Source organism: Rhinatrema bivittatum, chromosome 7 (genome assembly GCF_901001135.1).
Source record: "Rhinatrema bivittatum chromosome 7, aRhiBiv1.1, whole genome shotgun sequence".
Classification (NCBI taxonomy): domain Eukaryota; kingdom Metazoa; phylum Chordata; class Amphibia; order Gymnophiona; family Rhinatrematidae; genus Rhinatrema; species Rhinatrema bivittatum.
Window position 1 is genome coordinate 162,111,591 of NC_042621.1, and position 21,759 is coordinate 162,133,349.

The 21,759-nt window shown below is 43.6% G+C and overlaps 1 protein-coding gene across 1 annotated transcript in view; it reads left to right on the plus strand.

Moving 5' to 3' along the window:
* LOC115095556 (rap1 GTPase-GDP dissociation stimulator 1-like) overlaps positions 1 to 21,759 on the plus strand; it is a 264,340-nt gene that overhangs the window by 94,984 nt on the left and 147,597 nt on the right. Inside the window, exon 4 of the mRNA XM_029609455.1 lies at positions 7,964 to 8,074. Coding sequence (XP_029465315.1) covers positions 7,964 to 8,074 — 111 coding nt within the window. The remainder of the gene's footprint in view (positions 1 to 7,963; positions 8,075 to 21,759) is intronic.

A 21,759-nucleotide genomic window follows, 5' to 3' on the forward strand; every position in this document is an offset into this window, starting at 1 on the left:
AGGGACCACCAGTCAGGCTCAGAGTTGGGAGACAGACACACACTAGTTCTTTTATTAAACTGCAGGTGAACCACCAGAGCTGGCAGTAGTGAGCTGGAAGAGCCCGCTGGGCTGTAGTCCCTCAGGCACTGGAACAGCGATCCCAGGATGGCTGAGCTGTAGAGAAACTGAAGATATCCTGAGTAGGCAGAGTATATAGAGTTCGGGAACAGAACCTGGCTGGTAACACTTACACAATAGTCTCTTGAGGCAGCCCAAAGGCTGGAATGAAGTAGGCCCTCGAGGAGCGAGTACCTGGTTCCAGGGAAAGCTCTGAGAGAGAGATGGTAACTCACTGGTGTTGTAGACAGCGGTGACTTCCTGGCAGAAGTTGTATTTGGTAGCAGGTCCGGGAACGTGGGCCCTCGAGGAGCGAGTACCGGTTCCAGACTTTAACCTGAAAAGCAAAAGAGAGAGCGAGGCCCCCGAGGTACCCCTGGTAAAGTCCGAGGAGGCAGAGTAGCAAGGTATGCGGAGGGCGGAGAGCGAATCCCATCCGCAGCGAAGCTAGGAAAACCTAACCGTAACCTTTGCTAACTCGAATAACTAGCAACAATGAAGACCTTAAGTATCTGGTGAGGATGTCGTCATCTCAGGGGGATGCCCCTGAGATTCACGTCACTGCTGGTACTTGAGTCGGGGCCGTGCGCACGCGCACCCTTAGGCCTCTGGAGAACATGGCGGAAGGCAGTGTCTAGCCGGTCCAGGGACGTCGGAGGAGGCAAACTTCCATCAACCAAAGAGGGAGTCGCCAAAGAGGTAAGGAGGGCAGAGTGAAGATGTCGGGCAGTGATGGTCGCAACACACATTAAGCACTTTGTAAGACCAACAGTTGTTTTTGCAAGTTCAAATGTTCATCTTTGATGAGTTTATGAAAACTGATGTATACTTCTGACAGTTTCCCAGACTTTTGCTAATTAACAGTTCAGCTCATGATTACTCTCTAACCCATGCAGTGTAGGCAATGAGGTCTCTTAGAATGTTTCAGGAGGATATAAATGAAACGGACTAACATTATTTCTGTTTTGCAGCTGAAACTCTAAGTAGATTGATTTATTGTGTATTTATGATATTGTAGTATGTTTTTATTATTAACTTTATTTAATGTCCAGGATGGAGCAAGTTCCATGCATTAGAGTGCCTGTATCAGGTGCAGTGCCTGTGGTGGTTAGTGTGGACAGCCATTACAGAAATCTGTTTTATTGTTCTCCATACTTGTTGTTCATGTCTTTGATGATGTTGTGGTGTTCTTATTTTATTGTCTATTGTAAAGTAAATTTGTGACTGAATCCAAACTTTAATTAATGGGAAAAGAGTCTCTACAAAGAGGAGTATACCATATTTATAGAGGGAATAAAAGTACATTTGATTGGGTGTAGCTCCCCCATGTGGGAGATTTCCATGGTAGAAATCTAAGGTTTGGTTTTGGGGAATGACCCTTAGGCCTCAAGAATGAAGACCTGGAACTAAAAAAAGAGAAAGCATGCCATTTACCAACTTTAATGGTGCCATGTTTTGTCCCTTTTAATTTTGGGTAAAAGAAGATCTATCTACCTTTTCTTTCTTACTTTTTGTTATATTTTGAAATTTTATTTTAATTTTTCCACCTACCTGAGGTTCTCCAGATATATCCAGAGACTCTATGTTTAACATCTGAAAGAGGAGTAGGAATATTTCACCCTAAGAGATCTAGTGACTCTGTGAAGGTTGCTGAGGGAATGAATTTCCATTCACTCCTAGGAGGAGAAGAAGTTGGAATTTATAGAAGACCAGTGGTACCTATTTGGTAGGGATGTGAATCGTTTTAGGATGATTAAAATTATCGTCCGATAATTTTAATATCGTCTTAAACCGTTATGGAACACAATACAATAGAGATTCTAACGATTTATCATTATAAATCGTTAGAATCGTGAGCCGGCACACTAAAACCCCCTAAAACCCACCCCCGACCCTTTAAATTAAACCCCCCACCCCCCCGAACCCCCCCCCCAAATGACTTAAATAACCTGCGGGTCCAGCGGCGGTCCGGAACGGCAGCGGTCCTGAACGGGCTCCTGCTACTGAATCTTGTTGTCTTCGGCTGGCGCCATTTTCCAAAATGGCGCCGAAAAATGGCGGCGGCCATAGACGAACACGATTGGACGGCAGGAGGTCCTTCCGGACCCCCGCTGGACTTTTGGCAAGTCTTGTGGGGGTCAGGAGGCCCCCCCCAAGCTGGCCAAAAGTTCCTGGAGGTCCAGCGGGGGTCAGGGAGCGATTTCCCGCCGCGAATTGTTTTCGTACGGAAAATGGCGCCGGCAGGAGATCGACTGCAGGAGGTCGTTCAGCGAGGGTTCCGGCGCCTCGCTGAACGACCTCCTGCAGTCGATCTCCTGCCGGCGCCATTTTCCGTACGAAAACGATTCGCAGCGGGAAATCGCTCCCTGACCCCCGCTGGACCTCCAGGAACTTTTGGCCAGCTTGGGGGGGGCCTCCTGACCCCCACAAGACTTGCCAAAAGTCCAGCGGGGGTCCGGAAGGACCTCCTGCCGTCCAATCGTGTTCGTCTATGGCTGCCGCCATTTTTCGGCGCCATTTTGGAAAATGGCGCCGGCCGAAGACAACAAGATTCAGTAGTAGGAGCCCGTTCCGGACCGCTGCCGTTCCGGACCGCCGCTGGACCCGCAGGTTATTTAAGTCATTTGGGGGGGGGTTCGGGAGGGTGGGGGATTTAATTTAAAGGGTCGGGGGTGGGTTTTAGGGGGTTTTAATATGCCGGTTTTGCGATTTTACGTTTTTTCGATTTTTTACGATTTTTCACGATTTTTCACGATATTTTACCCCCCCCAAACGGCAACAATACGATTCCCTCCCCCTCCCAGCCGAAATCGATCGTTAAGACGATCGAGGACACGATTCACATCTCTACTATTTGGTATTAACCACTATCATATCAACTGGATATTGAAGAGAGAAGTGTGGAGGTACCCTCCAGGTACCAGCAAGGACAGTAAGGAGAATGGTTAAGAAGTAAGAAATAAATTCTGAACATCTGGCTAAAGGTATGAGACACTAGACTTTAAATTATGTCATCTAAATTCGATTTAAGAATCCTATCCACCAAATTATAGGAGGGAGCTTTAAAACTGTTCTTTGGAAGGATCAAAAATGAATTTATAGAATTATTGTAGAGCTAAACTGTAAATAGATTGTGTTGTATATGGATTTGTAAATAATCTTTTTCACTATTCCACCATAAACGGTTGGCAACCACAGTCAGTGATTATTACTGCTGTATGCACAAAGAGAAGTCTTATTCCCCTCCCACTCCCCTTCATCAGGGAATTTTGAAGCTCGGAAAGGGGTTTTAGCAAGTGTCTGGGAAAATGTGAATAGGTTAAGCTCGAAGAATTGACGATGACTTTTACAGTCACCTTTTGGGGCATCAGCACAGGGGTTACAGATAGAACTAGTGATGCAGTGATGTCATTAAACATGACAAAAGTAACTCATTCTAGGAAATAATTCATATTTTACTGACTAGATCTAACCTGAGCCTCATTTCAATCAAATTTTTTAGTAGTGCTAAAAATTATAAAGACAAATACAAATGTTTCCCATAAATGTATATATTGATTGAACAAATTTGAGTAAATATTTCTACACATTCATTTGTATAAATACCTTTAAGTATCTACTAAAAAAAACCTCCCTGTATACTAATGAAAATTTCATGGACCACAATATGTCTTTCCTTTTGCAATATATATTTGAGCAATCATCTGCTCATACAACAAACAGTGGAAAATGACTATTGCAAAAATCAGTAACTGGGGCAGTCTAGACACCGGGATCCCATCCTCCTCCTTTCCCTTCCCATATACCCCAAACCATAACCATAATCATAACACAGAATGTAAATAGCAACCATATTAATAACTCACAATGCAAATAGTACACCATACTCTGTATTGGATGCAAATGGACGCAGGCATTTATTAAATGCCCTAACATGGAAATCTAATTGGGGTGCCGAGACCTGTGCACCTTTCCCACAAGGGCAAGTGCCACTAGCTGTGTACATGTGCATCTGCCTAAGCAAATGTTCCAAGGTTTTGCTTCCGTGAGCTCCAATAAGTGTGGTGGGGGAGAACATCCTGGGAGAAGCCCTGAGTATGCTGCCACACAGCAGGCTTACAAAGAGCCCCTCCTCTGTCGTATTCCAGCCCTGAATATGTCAAGATCTAATCCCAGGGCCTGACATCTCCCTTCTTTCTGTCTGCTGTACAGGTGTGGTCCTAGCCACTTAAATGGCACCTTCCCATCTCCATTATCTCTCGTTATCCCTACATCATCCCTCCTGGATTCGGTCACCCCGCTATAGAGATCTCCTCATGAGCAGGCCAAGTTGCAATGGCTGGCTGGTGCATGAGAAGTCCCCCTCAAGCTGCAGCTAATGCATCCATGTTGCAGATCATCCTCTATTACCTGTAAAAACAAGTCATTGCCCATATCTTATAGATGTACTCCATCCCATGTGTACAGTTCAGAAAGATGTACATCTACCCATTCATGCTGCAAATTTATGCCGCCAAACTGCGAGTGTCTTGGCCACTTGATAATTCAATTTGGCTCAGTAACGCCCCCACCATCTACTGCCTAGAATCCATCGCCAGGGTATGATCTCTGACTAGAAATTTTTGGTGCCCGGCCATTCTGTCACTAACTGACTTATATCATCTTTGAAGTTGTTCAATAAGGTTAAGCCAGCCCCACTCTTCAAAACCTTCCCATCCAGATCCCACTTCACCTGATCAAAGAAGGGGACATAGTTGATTCCAGTGCATGCTCCTTCTCCCCAGCCATCTGACCAGTCATCTTTTTCCCGATAATCCAAGGTCCAAGTGGAACCTCCCTTGTATGGCATTTCTATGAGTGTGCATGATGAAAGAATGATCAATAATCCATGCAGAAAGACGAATAGTGGCTAGAATTAAGCAAAAGAAGGTTATGCTTTGTCGAGTATCCCGCTTGACACATGCACAGGGGAACCATTACTATGTCGTATGTATGCTACATACTGCCTGGATCGCAGGTTCCCCATGTTTTGGATGTTTTCAGAAGCCCCACAGTGGCAGCGCAGGATGCTGCTCTGATGCTGAATGAATGAGTACTGAAGCACTCACTGTGCAACCCAGCTGCCACCATGGACTTCTTTAACACAGCTGCGAACTGGTATCTACTCAAGGAATCTATTGCAGTGGATCAAAAGCAAGCCATCTGCTTTGGGGTGTATGGTTATGTAATTCATCATGGCCTTTACTGGACATGTTCCGAGACCTGGCACCGCTGTCAATGTAATGGTCTGCCTTCATGCTGCTTGGTCAGTTTTTGACTGCCTTCAACACAGAATGGTGCTGTGAAATTGCTAACTCGCAATACGCCAAAGTGAAAGAGCAGGCCGAAACAGCATGATCTCAAACCCATCAGTGGCAATGCCTGATATAGTGCACCAAATTTGCAGCAACAGCTCATGTGTCAGTGACCTCTGTGCATCATGACGTGGTAGCTCCTTCCTAGCCCAGCCCTTCATTATTATTTTTACTGTGAAGTATTGAGTTTCTGTACTACCATGCTTGAGTTTCATAAAGAATGTCAGGGCTGTGAGGTGCGAGCGAACCATGCTTCTTGACAGGCCTTGTTGTTTTGCCTGCACTATGAACCCCTCTCCCCAGTCCAACCGTGATCATATAGGAACACCGTCACCTTGTCATATTATCTTGTGTAGGCATTCCATGTGTGGAGATAGTGAGTGACTGTCGCAGCATTTTGCATGCCATCTGGTTCTGAAGGACCATAACTGCTCTAAGACCTCCTATCCAACCATTTCCATCCTATGGCATCAGCCTCCTAAATAGGGACCACTTGCAACAGAAAAGAGAGTCCACTATCTCATTCCGTGCCCCCAAAACATGTTTCACTCACGCCAGGCAACAGAAAACAAATTCCCTTAGCAGCTCCGATGCCAGAGGCACTTAAATGTTTGCTTATTTAACAAGTGTACTATGCCGCACCACAGGACTACCTGATGGCATTTGAATGCCTCACCCCATATATGAACAGCGACCATGATGGGGAAGAGAGCTCGAGGAAGGTGATGTTCCTGATTAATCTGCTGTGTACCCACTCAGCGGGCCATGCACCACACTCCCCTAAAGTAAATGCCAAAGCCAATGCCCCCCGATGCGTCTGAGTGCAGCTGCAAGTCATTGTAGGTGATTGACTGAGGAAGCCATGCTGAAACACCATTAAAGTCCTCTAGGAACTTCCGCCAAATGGAAATGGACTTGCTGATTTTCAAGCAGTGGTGCTTGAGGGGCAGTCACACAGTGGCTCGAATTAAGTGGTGCAAAAATATTCTGCCCATCTGGATGACCTTCACTGCAAAGGACAGGCTTCCAATCAAGGACCTCATGTGCATCAGTATGACACTCCTGCTGTGCTTGGTGTCTGATAGCAGCTTGGACAGTGTCATCAGCTTCTCTTGTGGGAATCTGGACTCCATGTGTATCCAAGGAATGTGACGACATTCATCAGGCTTTGGGACTTGTTGTCTGCCAAGGGTTGTGCGCTAATTCTCAAAACGCTTCAAATAGCCTTGAGCATTCAGATGTACTCTGAATGCACAAGGCTATTGTTGTCTGCCAAGCTTGTGCGCTAATTCTCAAAACGCTTCAAATAGCCTTGTGCATTCAGATGTACTCCCTCTTGCCATGAAGAGGAAGTCTAGGTAATGCACCAATGATCTTAAATTCACCCCATCCCCTGTGGCCCGATGTAGGAACAAGCTAAATGTTTCAAAGTAGGTGCAGGATACTGAGCATTCTATTGGCAGACACCTGTCATAGTAGTAGGCCCCTTTGAACTGAAATCCTAGCAGTGAGAATCTGCCCAGGTGAACTGGCAATAGTCGAAAAGTCAACTCTTTATCTGCTTTGGCCACGAGTGCTCCCTGCCTGCACACCCTGATCAGTTCCAGTGCAGTATCAAATGAAGCATACTGTACTGAGTAGCACTATGTGGGAATAAAATCATTTACCAAAGCCCTTTCTGAGAAGGACTGATTACGAATAAGACTATGTTTTCCGACATGGTACTAACGCCAATGGGGATAGCACAAGAGGCTCAAGTGGGGGCCAGGCAAACGGGCTGACAATTCGCCCCAGTTGGACCTCTTTTGCTAGCTTTTCTCTGTTGACGCCTACCATCTGGTGTGCTCTAACCAAGGAAGCATCTGCTGCCACCACACTGATGTGGGGCAAAGGCAAGGCTATTATCCCTACTTATGGTCCTTCCTTGTGCATTTGTTGGCCCTAGTGTCATCTTCCAAATACATCGGACCTCATGCTTGACAAAATTAATACTTTTCTGAAATCGCAACTTGTTCATACAATCTTTGGAAACCTGACAGTCATATAACTTTGTCAGTGCAAGTCAAAAATGTGCACTCATAAAGCTGCAAAATGTTGCTATACTGTGTCTGTACAGTGTAATATATACAGCACATTGAAAATAAGCAAAATATCTCATTTATCTCAGGAATTGTAGTTATCTTTTTAAATCATTTGGGTTTTCATTTCAAATGTACAAGTCTCATTGAGCCACCTTAAATTATGGGGTGGGGATTAATATATAGATCGGTATGTGTATGTATGTCTGTATGTATATATATAATTCTCTGGATATTTCTGATAAATAAGAAAATCATTTAACCTTGGTACTATAGTCACATACTGCATTATTTTATGGCTGAATGAAATCAGATATTGTACTAATTCTTATCTACTGATGCAGCATTGAATTACATTTTAATTTGCTAAGGCAAATTATTTTTTCTTGCTCTCTTTCATGTCTCTTTTTTTTTTTTTTTTTGTATACTCAGATTCTCTCAGTTACCATCTGGAATGCCTAAAACTCTGTGGATCACAGACTGAGAATGAAAAGAAAATCCTTGAAAGTTTAAATGTGATTCTCTTAGCACTCGATGAAGACAGTTAAGTATTAAAATCATTTTCACGATGGTTATTGTGACCATTAAGCCCTGAATAAGAATTCTTTTGTTTCATTAACACTAGAAAATAGATATTTATTATTCATGGAGCATAAACAATTTTCTCTTCACTTTACTAGGAAATTGCACAATATAATCCATTCCAGTGGAGGTGAATAGCTACTCAAGGTCTGTGACAGAGCCTATATTTTACAAGGTCCAGGGCACTAGGGAGCCTGGTAGGAAACACCCATGGGATTCCCACAAGAGGGATCATTTCAGGGAGATGCAGGGTCCTGGGAGATGGAGTCCTGGGAAGAAGGGAGCCTGCGACTCCAGTCCCCACCCCTGAATTGGAAGATAAAAGGAGACAGGGGACTTCTGGAAGGTACAGTTCCAAACTACAGGCAATGCTTCCAGGCAGGGAAAGATGGAGAGAAAGAGTTGCTGCAAGGGTAAATCCAGGTCATGGCTTGTCCAGATCAATTTTACCTGAGACAATAATAAAAAATAAATATTTCTTATTGATAAAAAGAGATCATGTCAATGGCTGTCGAGATATAAGCACCCATACAGTGCAGAACTGTTGATAAGGTCTCAAAGAACTTCATTGACCTAATGTTGACGATAGTTGAAAGGCTGTGTTCCAATAACCTAATTAATCAATCATACTACTTCCTTAATATATGGCTAAAGAATTGTTCAGAGCCATATTTCAGGCATTAGTATTAGGTCATTTGTACTATTGAAACCATTGTAGGCTGGCCTCCCCAATAACTTCATTGGTGTGCTCCAGTTGGTGCAATATGCGGCAGCAAGGCTGCTAAGTGGGGTGTATTTGTATTACTGGAATTGCACTGGTTGCCAAGCCAAATTTAAGCTATTACAGGTCAATTTTAAAAGCATTGCTTGTCCAAAAATGCCCGTGTATGCACGTATGTGGGCTGTGCGTGAGCAACGCAGATTTTAAAAAGCTGCAAAATATGAGCGTACATATGTACCTATGTGCATGTGAGGAATAAGGGGCGGGGTAAAGACGTGCATGAAACTCTGAATTTTAAAAACGAAACCCACAGCGTGCATACACTATACACCCATGTAACTTTACTGCTGCTCCTGATGAGGAGCAAGTTTTTAGATCTCACGTTTTAGAGCTTATAGGAAAGGGTGAGAGGTCCTGGTCAACTGGGCAGTGTGTGCAGGATGAAGAACCAGAGGGTTTTGAAAGATCTTGCTATCAGCTGGACAAGCTGATGGACTAATTGGAAAACTGGGAATGAGCCTCGCGCGAGCATGTTTTAAAATTTGCTGACACGTGTACATAAAAGCCGACATGGTCCTATTGAAGAAATATGCACGCTGGCTGTGCTCGAGTGGCCTCTTCAGATTAGGAGCATACTTACATGCGATGGGTGCACTACAGAACATAAGTGTGTAAGTGCACGAATGATTAAAAATTCTAACGTATCCTCGCGCAGCCTCTTAGTTTTAACCCATAAACTGTTGCATTCAGATTATGCCTGATCCTTGATTCAAAATTTGCATTTGTATGTGCCAGGGCGTTCACTGCCTTCAGCAGGGCCACATCCACAGATAATTCTAGTGATGCGTGATTTTAGACTCCAGCAGACCAGACTTAGAACTGTTTCTTATTCAGCTCCATCCCTTTGAAACAGCTTGCCAGTTGAAATTTGGAAACAAAGTAACTTAAAAATTTGTAGGAAAAGTGTTAAAACATTGTTGTTTTTTAAAGATGCTTTTAAATAATTATAATGTTCACTTCATATTGTGTTTATTTTATGTTATCTTTGTATATTAAATAGTAAATTAATAGTAGTCAAAATTTGTTACTCTACTAAACAATGGAACAGGCATGAAACAGCCTCCTAGTGGAGATGGTGGAGACATGGACAACGTCAGAATTTAAGAAAACACGGGACAAGCACAGAGGATCTCTGCGGGAGAGGAAGGGACTGTAAAGTTGAGCAGGAGATGGGCAGCTTGAATGGGCCATATGGTCTTTATCTGCCATCATGTTTTCTGTTTTTCTGCCCATTATCCTTACACTATCAACCTATTCATTCCTCTGTTACTATTATTTCTTCTTTCAAGTTCTTCTAATGTTCTTGTGTTTCTTGCTCCATGTGGTTTATAAATTTTATACATTGTACGATGTCAAGTTTATCAGCATAGTTTTTCCTGTGACAAAGAGTATAGAAAAATCCCTGATTTACTTAAACACACAGAGGTCAATATTCAAAGCCGCAAGTTATTCAGCTAAATGATAACTCTTTAAATATTGGGACACTTATCCAGCTAAATAAGTCATTATCAGGCTAAAAATTAGCAGGAAATATAATGGGCATTCTGGGGGCACAGTTTATTGACTAACTGTAGCCATGCCCTGGAATAGATCTAAAGCTTTCCAGCCTCGTGTGACCGCAAAACTTTAAACTTAACTGGCTATATTAAAAAAAATATATGGCCAGTTAAGTGGCTGAGTAGAGGGACAAAAAATAGAAATGAGGCATGGGCCTATGGACCGATTCCCCTTACCCCATTCAGTATTTAAATGAGCAGTCCTGCCAGCCAAACCTCACCTCTACCCCTCCAAATCCCTCCATCATTAGAATTTAAAAAATAAAAATTGCTACATTACTCAGTGACTTTTCCCCTTCCCCTGCTTCCTTTTGGGTCCTGCACATTTAAAATAGACTCCTCCCTCTTCTCCCTCTCCCACTCCTAACCCTCTCACCTCCGTAGTACCATTAAAAACCCTTCTACTGGGATGATGGTGCAGTCAAGCAATCCCAGCAGCTTGTAGCATTCAGGAAATGGATACTGGTGACCCTTAATTTCCAGAGCTAGGTCAAGAGGGAGCCACAAAGTTTATGGTCATGTTTTTCAGGAGCTCCCCCACAGAGTGATAGCCATGACAATTTCAGCCTTGTTGTACAGTTATATCCTCTGTAAGAGAACCGTCTTTTTGAGTGGACCTGGAAGTTTGGGAACCAAAGTTCAGAGGCCAACTAAGGGTGCTTATTAGAAGCTCCTCCTCCCTTCCCTTCCCCTCCCCCAACCAAGACCAGTCCTGGTTAGGAGCCATTTCAAGTATTCCAGGACAATGGACTTGGCTGGGGAAGTCCCCTTCTTGCAGCAGGCTGCTCTATTCTGGGCATGCTCCTTTATGGCAACAATTGATGTTTTCTGTACTGTGTACAGACTCAGGAGACTTCCCTATTCCCTCCAGTGTAGGCCTCGGGACAATGGTATTAGGCTGGCTCTGTCAGTCACAGGTTTTAGGGCTCCAAATCCTCCTTGAAAAGAAGTCAGGAGCATAGTATTATTTATTTCAGGTCTTCCATTAGAAGCAGTAAGTTCTTCTATTCTTGGGGTCCCCATGGAGAATGGCAGACCTTTTCTTAAGTGGTTGTCACATAGATACACAGGAGCAGTTCCTCTTATCCTGTCCAGGAAATTCATTTTCAAAGCCTAACCAGGTATGGAAGTTAGCCAGATAAACTTATCCAGCTATCATTTCCAGGATATTCAGCAGCGCAGCCACACCATTGAATATACCCAGATGACTATTGAGTTAGTAGGATAAATCTCAATATTACTACTTATCCAGCTGGCATCAGTAGCATGGGATCTTCTTAGTGTTTTGGTACTTGCCAGGTTCTTGTGGCCTAGTTTGGCCTCTGTTGGAAACAGGATGCTGGGCTTGATGGACCCTTTGTCTGATCCAGCATGGAAATTTCATATGTTCTTAACTCCTCCCCATTATGCTCTCATCCTACCCACCACTTAGCTGGCTAACTACTAGCTGGATAATTAGTTATCCGGCTAAATGGCAGCCACTGAACACTGATAGATATTCAGCCACTGCCACTTACCCAGATAAGTTGAAATTTAAGTGGTGCTGAATATCTACTTCCAGGATGCATTATCCTGGATTACTTACTGGCAGCTATCAGGCTCTCATATTCTGCTAACCAGGACTCCAGAAACCTGTCAGTCAAAGAGTACTAAGAAAAGGCCTCCTTGTTTATGGAAAGAATCATGTTCTTCCTTTAGTTAAGTGTATGAGATGGAGCAGGAAAGTCTAGATTTATGCAGGTATGGAAACCCTGTACTAACTGATGATTATCTCAAATAGCAATTAGTCCTTCTCAGTCTCTGTAGTATAGGGAAGCCCTTGCGTCTACAAAGAAGAAATTGACCTTATGGCCTTAAATGTCATGGACCCAAAGCGTCCCTCCGGGTGTCTAGTTCTCCTGTTTCCACATCCACCCTGAGCACAATCTTATCTGCAGGTCCTAGGCTCTAGAGCAATAGTCCTGAATGTAGTAGCTTAGGTACCCACCCATGTTCATTTCACTCAATTTGCTCTCCTCTTAGGGATACTCAATAGCCCAGTGTTGCAAGGCTATTTTTCCCTATCTTTAGGGAAGTTAAAAGGAGTCCAAGCAGGTTGTTTTTCACTGTTGCCTCCTGAATGGAATGGATTTTGAGTTTCATTCATGGTTCTTTGCATGATCCTTATAGGTTGAGAGGGGGATTTATGATTTGATGCAGCTGAAGCTGGGACAGGAATCCTAGTGAAGAACCAATGAGTCCAGGTCAAGGCTGAGGGGCCAGAGCCAGCCATCTAGCATTCCAGAAGTCCCGGCTTCTAGCTCAGAAGGCAGCCAGGTGGCAGCGGTCATTGTAACGCTATTAGGACCTAGCAGCAGCTCACATTGCCAACACCATCATCATATAGACAGATATTTTGATCTGAAACTTTTGAAACCCTGAAGGGTAAGGACTGGCAGAAATGGCCTTTGCCTTACTAGGGGTCAGGTGGGACACTTACGAGAGTGGATTTGAGATCAGCCCTGTGAAGCTCCAAGGCAAGCAAATTCTTCAGCCAAAAAAGAAAAGCAGGAACCATGGAGTTTGGATATCTTGGTAGAATCATGTCCAGCATTTGGTCTTTGGCATGTGTTTCTGCCAGAAATTAGACTGAGTTTTGAATTTTCAAGCAAGCGTGCTCTTTCACCATTTCCCAGGGCAAGTGCAAGAGTATTTGGCTCTCTAGGCAAACCTTTGTTTATGCACCCCATCCCCCAACTTTCTATTGGCGGAAGCTTCAGCATAGCACTCCCTCCTACCAGCGGCAGTGGCTCCAGCACAGCACTCCCTACTTTGGTGGTATTGGCTGCGACAAGATAATGGCAGGGAGCTGCCTTCGCTTCCATTGCATCCCTGCTCTAAACACCTCAGTGTTGGGTGCGCAGGCCAGAAGTGGCTATGCTTTGGAGGCAGGAGTCCTTAGAGCTATCATGGCTTCCTCCTGTCCAGTCTGGATTGGTTTGTCCCACTTGTATGGATTGGTCTGGCATGGACAACAAGGAAGGTGAAATTTAAACTTACCAATTAATTTACTGTGCTTTAGTCCTGAACTACCCGAGGAAGCTACAGCAATCAAGAGTTCATAAAACTAACAGCATATATGTTGTTACCCACTCTAAAGGCAGCTGGCCTAATCAGGATTCTTATTCCTGAGTTAACCATGAAGTAAAGTTTAGGTTATGGTGGTGATTTGCAAATCAAAATAAACAATTGTCTTTGGTTCCCTTAGCTCTGAGACAGGATATTGACAAGCTGAAGGCAGCAACAGACCTTTACAGGGGATGTGAAGTCAGTTTTTATCATTTTTTTTTCTGGCTCTATCTCTTGACAGGAGAACACAACCCACTTGTCTAGACTAAAGAAAAGGAAATTAACAGATAAGTTTAAATTTCACCTTATTGCTTTCAAAATCTTTCACTGTCATCTAAAGTATTTGTACTTTAATTTTCTTTGCCCATGAGCATACAAAAAGACAGGATTTATTAATTTAATAGGCATTGTATATTCAGTTACTATATAAGGTACAACTTATCTCAGTCACAAATAACTTAGAAAAAGCAGCAATTTATCAGTAGAGATAGGGTTGATCATGAAATATCAAATATATTTCAGGAACACCACATAGCAGAAGGAAGACTTATTTTGTTTCAGGCTTCTGTTTCTTGCGTTATTCAGTGCTGTGAAATATCAAAACAGCATTCACAGAAAATAGTTTTCAGTATGTTTCCAGAGCTGCCACCTTCACCCTGTTTTTCTTGGTCATTTGATGCTACCGATGTATCATCCTGTTCAGTATGTAGCAGAGAGAATGCATTTAGATACTCTCTTTGCTAGATTTTCTTTTCTAACTTCTGAAGCACATTGGTCCACAAGGAGCTAATTGAGCACATGGGTTCATCCACCCGTCTTTCTTCTTTCTGAGTACCGCTATCTGTGTGCTCCTCCCTTCTCCTTTCAGCAGTGGCATTGGTGAGTGCCTGACTTTCTATCACTCTGGGTCCACACCGCTTCTACTTTTGTCTTTCTTGTGTTTTCATTCCTGATGTTTTATCTTTTGGAGATCCTTAAAAGTGGACTCATAAGCTTAATGAAAAAACCCAAATCCTCATCATCAAAGGAAGATAAGTCAGACCATGAGTCTGACCAAACTGCAGACGGACTAGTTTCTACCAGACTGTACTCATACAGCTTCGAGGACAAGAAAGCTGGTGAAGACGAGATGGCAGCGTAGAGGAATCTACCATCTTGCCAAGGCACCCCCACTGGAGGCTGCTACAATGGCTGATTCCTGCCTGCATATAATAGCAGATGATCCCTAATTTCAGTGTAGATTTTTGATTTGGAAGTTGAAGGAGAAAGAGCTGATTTGAGTAGTTTCCTTATTCTTATTCATTGTGCCTTAACCACTTTGCTGAGTAGTTTAGGAAGAAAATAGCTCAATTTGTTAATTCATATCCAGTGATTAGTATAGAAGGTCTCGGGATTTTTGAGTTTTATCTATAGCCCCTCTTCTGGCTGTGGACCTAGAAGGCAGGGATACATGGAGTCCCGGGGCTACCTTCTCTCTCTTTCTCTCTCTCTCTATCCCTCACAGCCACAGGATGTTGGGTTCTTTCTGAAGAGGGGAGGAGGGGCAATACTCCTCCAAGACCCAAGGTGTAGGGCTGAATCTCTTTTTTTTTTCTCTCCTGGGGAGGTCTCCCACTTCAGGTGGGAGGGATGTGAGTGCCAACAAAACATTCCGGACTCGCAGGATAGGTGTCCAAACAAAACTTTACTTCAACAATTTCTTAAAAATTAATGTTTTGGTACTACATACACAAGTTCTTGGCATAACAGATGGTTTACATAGTCCTCCAATTTTCCTTATCTGTGCAAGTGTCCCTCCACAGTTAGGCCAGGAAAGAACTCACCCTCCATGGCTTGGAAAGCAAGACTTCCCAGACTGGAGAGGGGTACCCTAAGTTGGGCAGAAAAAAAATCCCTATCCAAAAAGGCTGGCAGACAAAAGAGGGCTTCCACGCTGCACAACTTCCAAAGTTGTGCAGCGTGGAAGCGTTGTTCAAACTGAGGTCTTTACTCATAACAGGTGGCATGTAAACAAAATCCAAACAACCTGGAACACTAGTGGTTAGTACTCCATAGCAACAAAGACCAAAAAAATAAAAAAAAAATACAAATTGTTCTCCTTTACACACTCCTTCCCACAAATGTAAGCTCTTTGGGACAGATTCCGTTCCACGCTGGGCCCTCCCAGTATCGTTTGCATCTGTAGATCCTATCAGTTCCTTTATCTCTTCTCTTAGATGAGCTTCTGGCTGTCTTGCTTGATCAGCAAGTACTCTGTTGATTTTCCCAGACAGAATGTTCTCACTAAGGGCTCCCTGGTACACTCATCCAAGAGTCTGAAGAATCCTCTTCTTTCTTGGGTCTGATACTTTCTCGGGAACTTTTCTTCCAACACTCTGGACTCCCAGGAAATTTCCCTCCTGGAATCCTGAAGTGTTCTCCTCCTCTTCTCCTCCCTAGATCTTCCTTGTGGAAGGATAAGGCGTAACTAGTGAGTCCTTCAAAAGCATCCCAAGGAATATTCAGGCAAACTATTCTGGTTTAATCAAAGTAAGAGAAATAGCAAGAGGAAAATCCATACTTGTCCTTACTTTAGCCACTTTATGAAGCTCCTCACTTTGGTCTGCTTTGAAAGGTACTTGTTTTCAGCCCAGGTTCACAACTACCTCTGTAAAGTAAAGTCTGCTGAGTTGTCATTCCCCTTTGTCCAATAGTAACTGTAGGGAGACCTTTAGAAATGGATCATTGTTTTGAGTTGTAGTGTAAACGATGTTTGGGTGAGAGAGACCTTGTTATTGTCGTCTGTGAAATGTTTGGGAAAGTGTTTGCTAATGCAGTACTAGCAAATGACCAGTGGATGGCATTTTTAGAGGCATGAGCATTGTAGGCTAATATGATGATGTCATACTGGGGGAAAATGGTATGTGTCCTCTTAAGTGTATGGGTTTTACTGTTTGGGTGACCAAGATTTAGTGGGAGCTATAAAAGTGGGAAGGTTTTGTTCAATTTTGGCATTTTGGTTCCTGCCCTTTTCAGGGTAAGATAGATCAAAGGGACCTCCACAGATGTAGTCATCTGAAATGGCCAGACTGCGGGCTGGGAAGCCTAGGTACCATTCTGGTTTGGAAATGGGGTGCTGCAGGGGCTTTTCCCCTCAAGGGGAGAGGCCCAAAGCCTGAAAGATAGAAAGGGTTTCTTCTTTCTCCTAAGGATTTGACCAGATCCAGATTGGAATGTTAACTGTTCCTCTGCATGGGAAGTAAGACTGAAGAGAGATGGATTGGTGTAATTTAGAGAGAAGAGTGCCCCATGAGGTCCATGGTGTGGGAATGCCAGTGAAGAGATCTACACACTATGGAAGAAGTATGGTATGGAAGCTGGTGTGGGAGTTCGGAAACTCATGTGAGAAGCTCTGATAACAGGAAATTGTATTTGTGGTCCCTTTCGGATGTGAAATTTGATAAGGGTATAAGGAAGAAGTGTTTCCCATTCTTTCATAATAGATGGAGAAATGAGGTAAAGAAGAAATAAATATGAGGTGTCAAATTGACCTTTGGTACACAGGGAGCAGGATTTAGTTTGAAGTGTTGAACTCCTGTGTGCTAAGGAATGAATGAGAGATCTGGAGAAAGAAGCTGATTGTCTTGGGTATCCTGTTATGCCTGAGTAAGATATTATGGAAAGAGAAGTATAGATACATGACTGATTCCCATGAACTCTGATGTATTCACTTTATATTTTTACCTGCCTGATATCCATATAAATAATTGCTAACTGGCTCATCCAGAAATAAAGTTAATGTTTTAACTTTGGAACATGGTGTCTGCTACATTTTATTTAGCCAATATTAATGGGAGCAGGGGCCCAGGGTTCGTGGAGAGGAAGGTGGTGATTGGTGAATCTTCCCTTTCCAGCCAGGAAAAAGGTGAGTGTTAATGGTAGCTGTCTGTATACAGGTCTGCTTTACCATCGGCATGACCTAAGCTAAGAATCCACCAAATAAATTTGTAAAGGAAGATCCTTATCCAATAGGGAAACCCTGCCCATCATTTTATGTTATTCAAGCAAGGGCTAAATAACTCTGGTGGTTTTTTGTCATTTCACCACATCTGGAATCCCCACAGTTGGCATCATACTCGGGCTAGGAAAAATTCCCCCTCCCCTTAGAATACTGGTGTCATCGTCAGGTGCCACAGACACCTACAGTGTGAGAAGGCCCGGTGCCATCAGGTGTGTAAACCTTATCATTGTATGGGGCAGCATATCCAGGGGGGCAGTGTCGGGAGCAGAGAGAGGCCCATGTTACCGCCGGTGGACCCGATCCCACTGGCGGCGAAAGAAGCAGGATGCCTATGTAGCTGCCGATGGATCTCATCCCACGAGTGGCAGAAGAAACAGAAGGCCCGTGCAGCCCCCAGCGGGCTCCATCGTCCACTGGTAGTAGAAGAAGCAGGTGGCTAGAGCCAGGGCCGGTGCAAGGGTATTAGGCACCCTAGGCAAACCTTACAGTCTGGCACCCCCTCCCCATACACAATTTTAAATTATGCATTTATAACATTTTACATGAAAAATGACATTCTGAGGTAAAATTAATATACAAGTTGTTGTGATAATTTCATGCACTGTTGTGATGCCAACAAGAAAACTTTGCATCTTGGAATTCATATGGCATCATACCTATTATGATATATTTCTGCATGGTCCTCCCGTATCTACACAGTACTATCTGCCAACACTCAAAGAAAAACAACCCTACCTATGAAAAAGAATACCAAAAATATTACACCAGAATCTAAAATATCAATACACCTCCTATCAGGAAAACAGAACAGGCTAAGCTACTATAGATCCCTACAGAGAAACCACATGCTAAAAGAATGCTTCATCTCAGTCTTTGCATGCAGAACACAAACCCTCACCAAATACAGAATAAAGGCACATAAAGTATAAATAGAAATGTGCAGACAAAAACAGAACTGTAAAACACATCACGCCAGACTCTATACAGTGTAACAATGGAAAAACAAAAATTTCATCATTCCTGATGAAACAAATCAATAAAATAAAGATATATAAATCATAATTATAAAATCATACAAATAAAATAATTTCAAAACAGCTGATGAATAGAATATCCAATAATTAAAGTCATGCAAATTTTGAAAGCTTTACAAAACATCAATAAAATATTTCAAACAGCAGACACATCCTATACTACCCAATAATTAAAATGATAGTCAATCAAGAAAAATGAACTTAAAAAGCCACCTTTACTTACCCTCTCCAGCAGTTCTCCTACTCCTTTCCCTTGCAGGCCATAACAGAAGCAGCAGTAGCTGCTGAAGCTGTCCTCACAGACCTCTTCCTTAGGGACCACAACCAGTCTCTTCTCTCTCTCACACACACACACTAGTCACACCCTCAAGACCAGTTTCTGTCTCTCACATACCAATCATCTCCCCAACCAGTCTCTCTCTCTCTCTCACACACACACACACATACCAGTCATCTCCCTGATCAGCCTCTCTCACACATACACACATCACCTCTCTGGCCAGTCTTTCTCAATCACACATGCTCTCACTCTCTCTTACTTACACACAGGCTTTCAATCACACACATGCTCTATTTCACTTACACACAAGCTCTCAATCACACACATGTTCTATCTCACTTACAAACAGGCTCAATCACACACATGCCCTCTCTCACAGCCACAAGCCAGCCAAAAACATGCTCCATCTCTCTCGCATACACACATTGACGCACAGAAGCACCCTCCCTGACTCACATATACACCACACACATATAGAAGCACCCTCCCTGTCTCACATACACAAAGCACCCTCCCTGTCTCACATACATATTACACTCTCACAGAAGCACCTTGCTTTCAGACTTGCAGCATTTTTCACTTTTACTAAAAGTGAAAGTGATGCTCCCAACCGTTAAATAAGAAAACCACATTCCTATCAAAAGGCAAAATGACACCCTTCCTTCAGGTTCTGCCCTCCCAAGGGACAGCCACCCACACCATACAGCTTCTCTTGTTTTATGCTTCCAGGCAATAAAGCAAGTGTTTTTCTTCAAACTATCAGTCGTATGATAATTCATGTGGGAGATATGGAACAGAAAGACATCCTTAGTTGGCTTCCCTTTTAAATGGGAAGATTCCAGTCTTAGTCATTTAAAAATATACATTTTCTAAAGGCTTAAAAAAAAAAAAGAAGCAAAACCATTTCAGATTCTATTCTTGTCTTCATGCTTAAATTATGCTTAAAAAACAAACAAACAAACAAACCCCACCTGGCATCAGTATCTTAAATTTGTGATTTTGCTGAGATGAACATTTTAAATACTTTTTTTTTTTTTTTTTGCTTTAGTATTTGTCTCTACCCACTTTAAGTTACATTTTATTTTCCAGAAGAGGGATGCTTAAAATTCAGTAATTTTAACTTTCATCCAACTTTTCAAAAGTTCAGGTATATGTATTATCACATTTCATTTTTTTTAAACTGGCAGATTCCTTTCTCACATACACACTCACAGAAAGAAGATCGGCGCCGAGACTTAGGAGGCTACCGGTGCCATTGGTTGACCCCTGTCACATGGTAGGGGCTGAAGGTAACCGGCACCATTTTGCTTAGTGGCAGCCAAGGCACTGGAAGTGGCAGATCACTCCCGGGACCTCTGCTGGACCATTAGGGGGGTGTCGGGATGGTGACGCTCGGGGGGAGGCAGGGCGAGTCGGGAGTTGGCTGCCTACCGCAGTGCCCCCTAAGTCTCGGCGCTTGGTCTCCATCTAGGCGAGTCGAAGGCTGGCAGAATTTTGAAAGGGTACTTTTTGCCCTTTCAAAATTCTGCTGCCTGCCGTGGCGCCCCCTAAGTCTCTGCACCCTAGGCACAGGCCTAGCTCGCCTAGTGGTTCTGCTAGCCCTGGCTAGAGCAGAAGATGAAGTCCGTCCTGCATCTCCTCCTCATGTGCTGGCCCTATGGTATTTCAACACTCGCAATGCTAGCATGTGGTGCTAGCAGTGTGAGTACTGAATTACTGTAGGGCCAGTGTGGAGCCCATCCCTTCGGAAGAGACTCACCCTTCCCCAAAAGCTTCCCCAGTTCCTAACAAAACTGAATCCCTCTTCCTTGCACTATCGTCTCATCCACGCATTGAGACTCCGGAGCTCTGCCTGCCTCTGGTGACCTGTGCATGGAACAGGGAGCATTTCAGAGAATGCTACCCTGGAGGTTCTGGATTTAAGCTTTCTACCTAAGAGCCTAAATTTGGCTTCCAGAACCTCCCTCCCATATTTTCCTATGTCGTTGGTGCCCACATGTACCACAACAGCCGGCTCTTTCCCAGCATTGTCTAAAATCCTAGCTAGGTGGCGCATGAGGTCCGCCACCTTCACACCAGGTAGGCATGTTACCAGGTGATCCTCATGCCCACCAGCCACCCAGCTATCTACATTCCTAATAATTGAATCACCAACTATGACGGCCGACCTAACCCTTCCCTCCTGGGCATTAGGCATTGGGGAGATATCCTCGGTGCGGAAGGACAATGCATCACCTGGAGAGCAGGTCTTTGCTACAGGATTCTTTCCTGCTGCACCCGGTTGGTGCTCTCCAATCATGAGACCTTCTTCCTCCAAGGCAGCACCAGGGCTGCCAGTCTGAAGTTGGGACTTGGCTACTATGTCCCTGAAGGTCTCATCTATATACCTCTCTGTCTGCCTCAGCTCCTCCAGGTTTGCCACTCTAGCGTCCAGAGATCGGACTCATTCTCTGAGAGCCAGGAGCTCTTTGCATCGCATGCACATGTACAACTTCTCACCGGCGGGTAAAAAATCATACATGTGACACTTGATGCAAAAGACTGGGAAGCCCCCCTCTTGCTACTGGACTGCTGCCTTCATCTCAATTTTGTTCAGTTCCTAGTTAAGTTTTATGTTGCTAAGGGAGTAGGAATGTGTCTAATTAACATCCTTTAAATGTATTAGTGAATTCACTATATGTCTGGAAGTGGCCTACAGGGGACTGATCAAACTCTCAATAAAGTTTTTTTTTTTGTTGTTTTTTTTTGTGAAAGTGGCACCTGCCCATAAATTAAAGGATGAGCTAGGAGTGGGTAGGTTGGGAAATACAGTCTAATTTCAGTTAGTCAGCCAGAGTGACTCACTGCTCTCTTGATTAACAGGGAGGAGGAATAGCCTAGTGGTTAG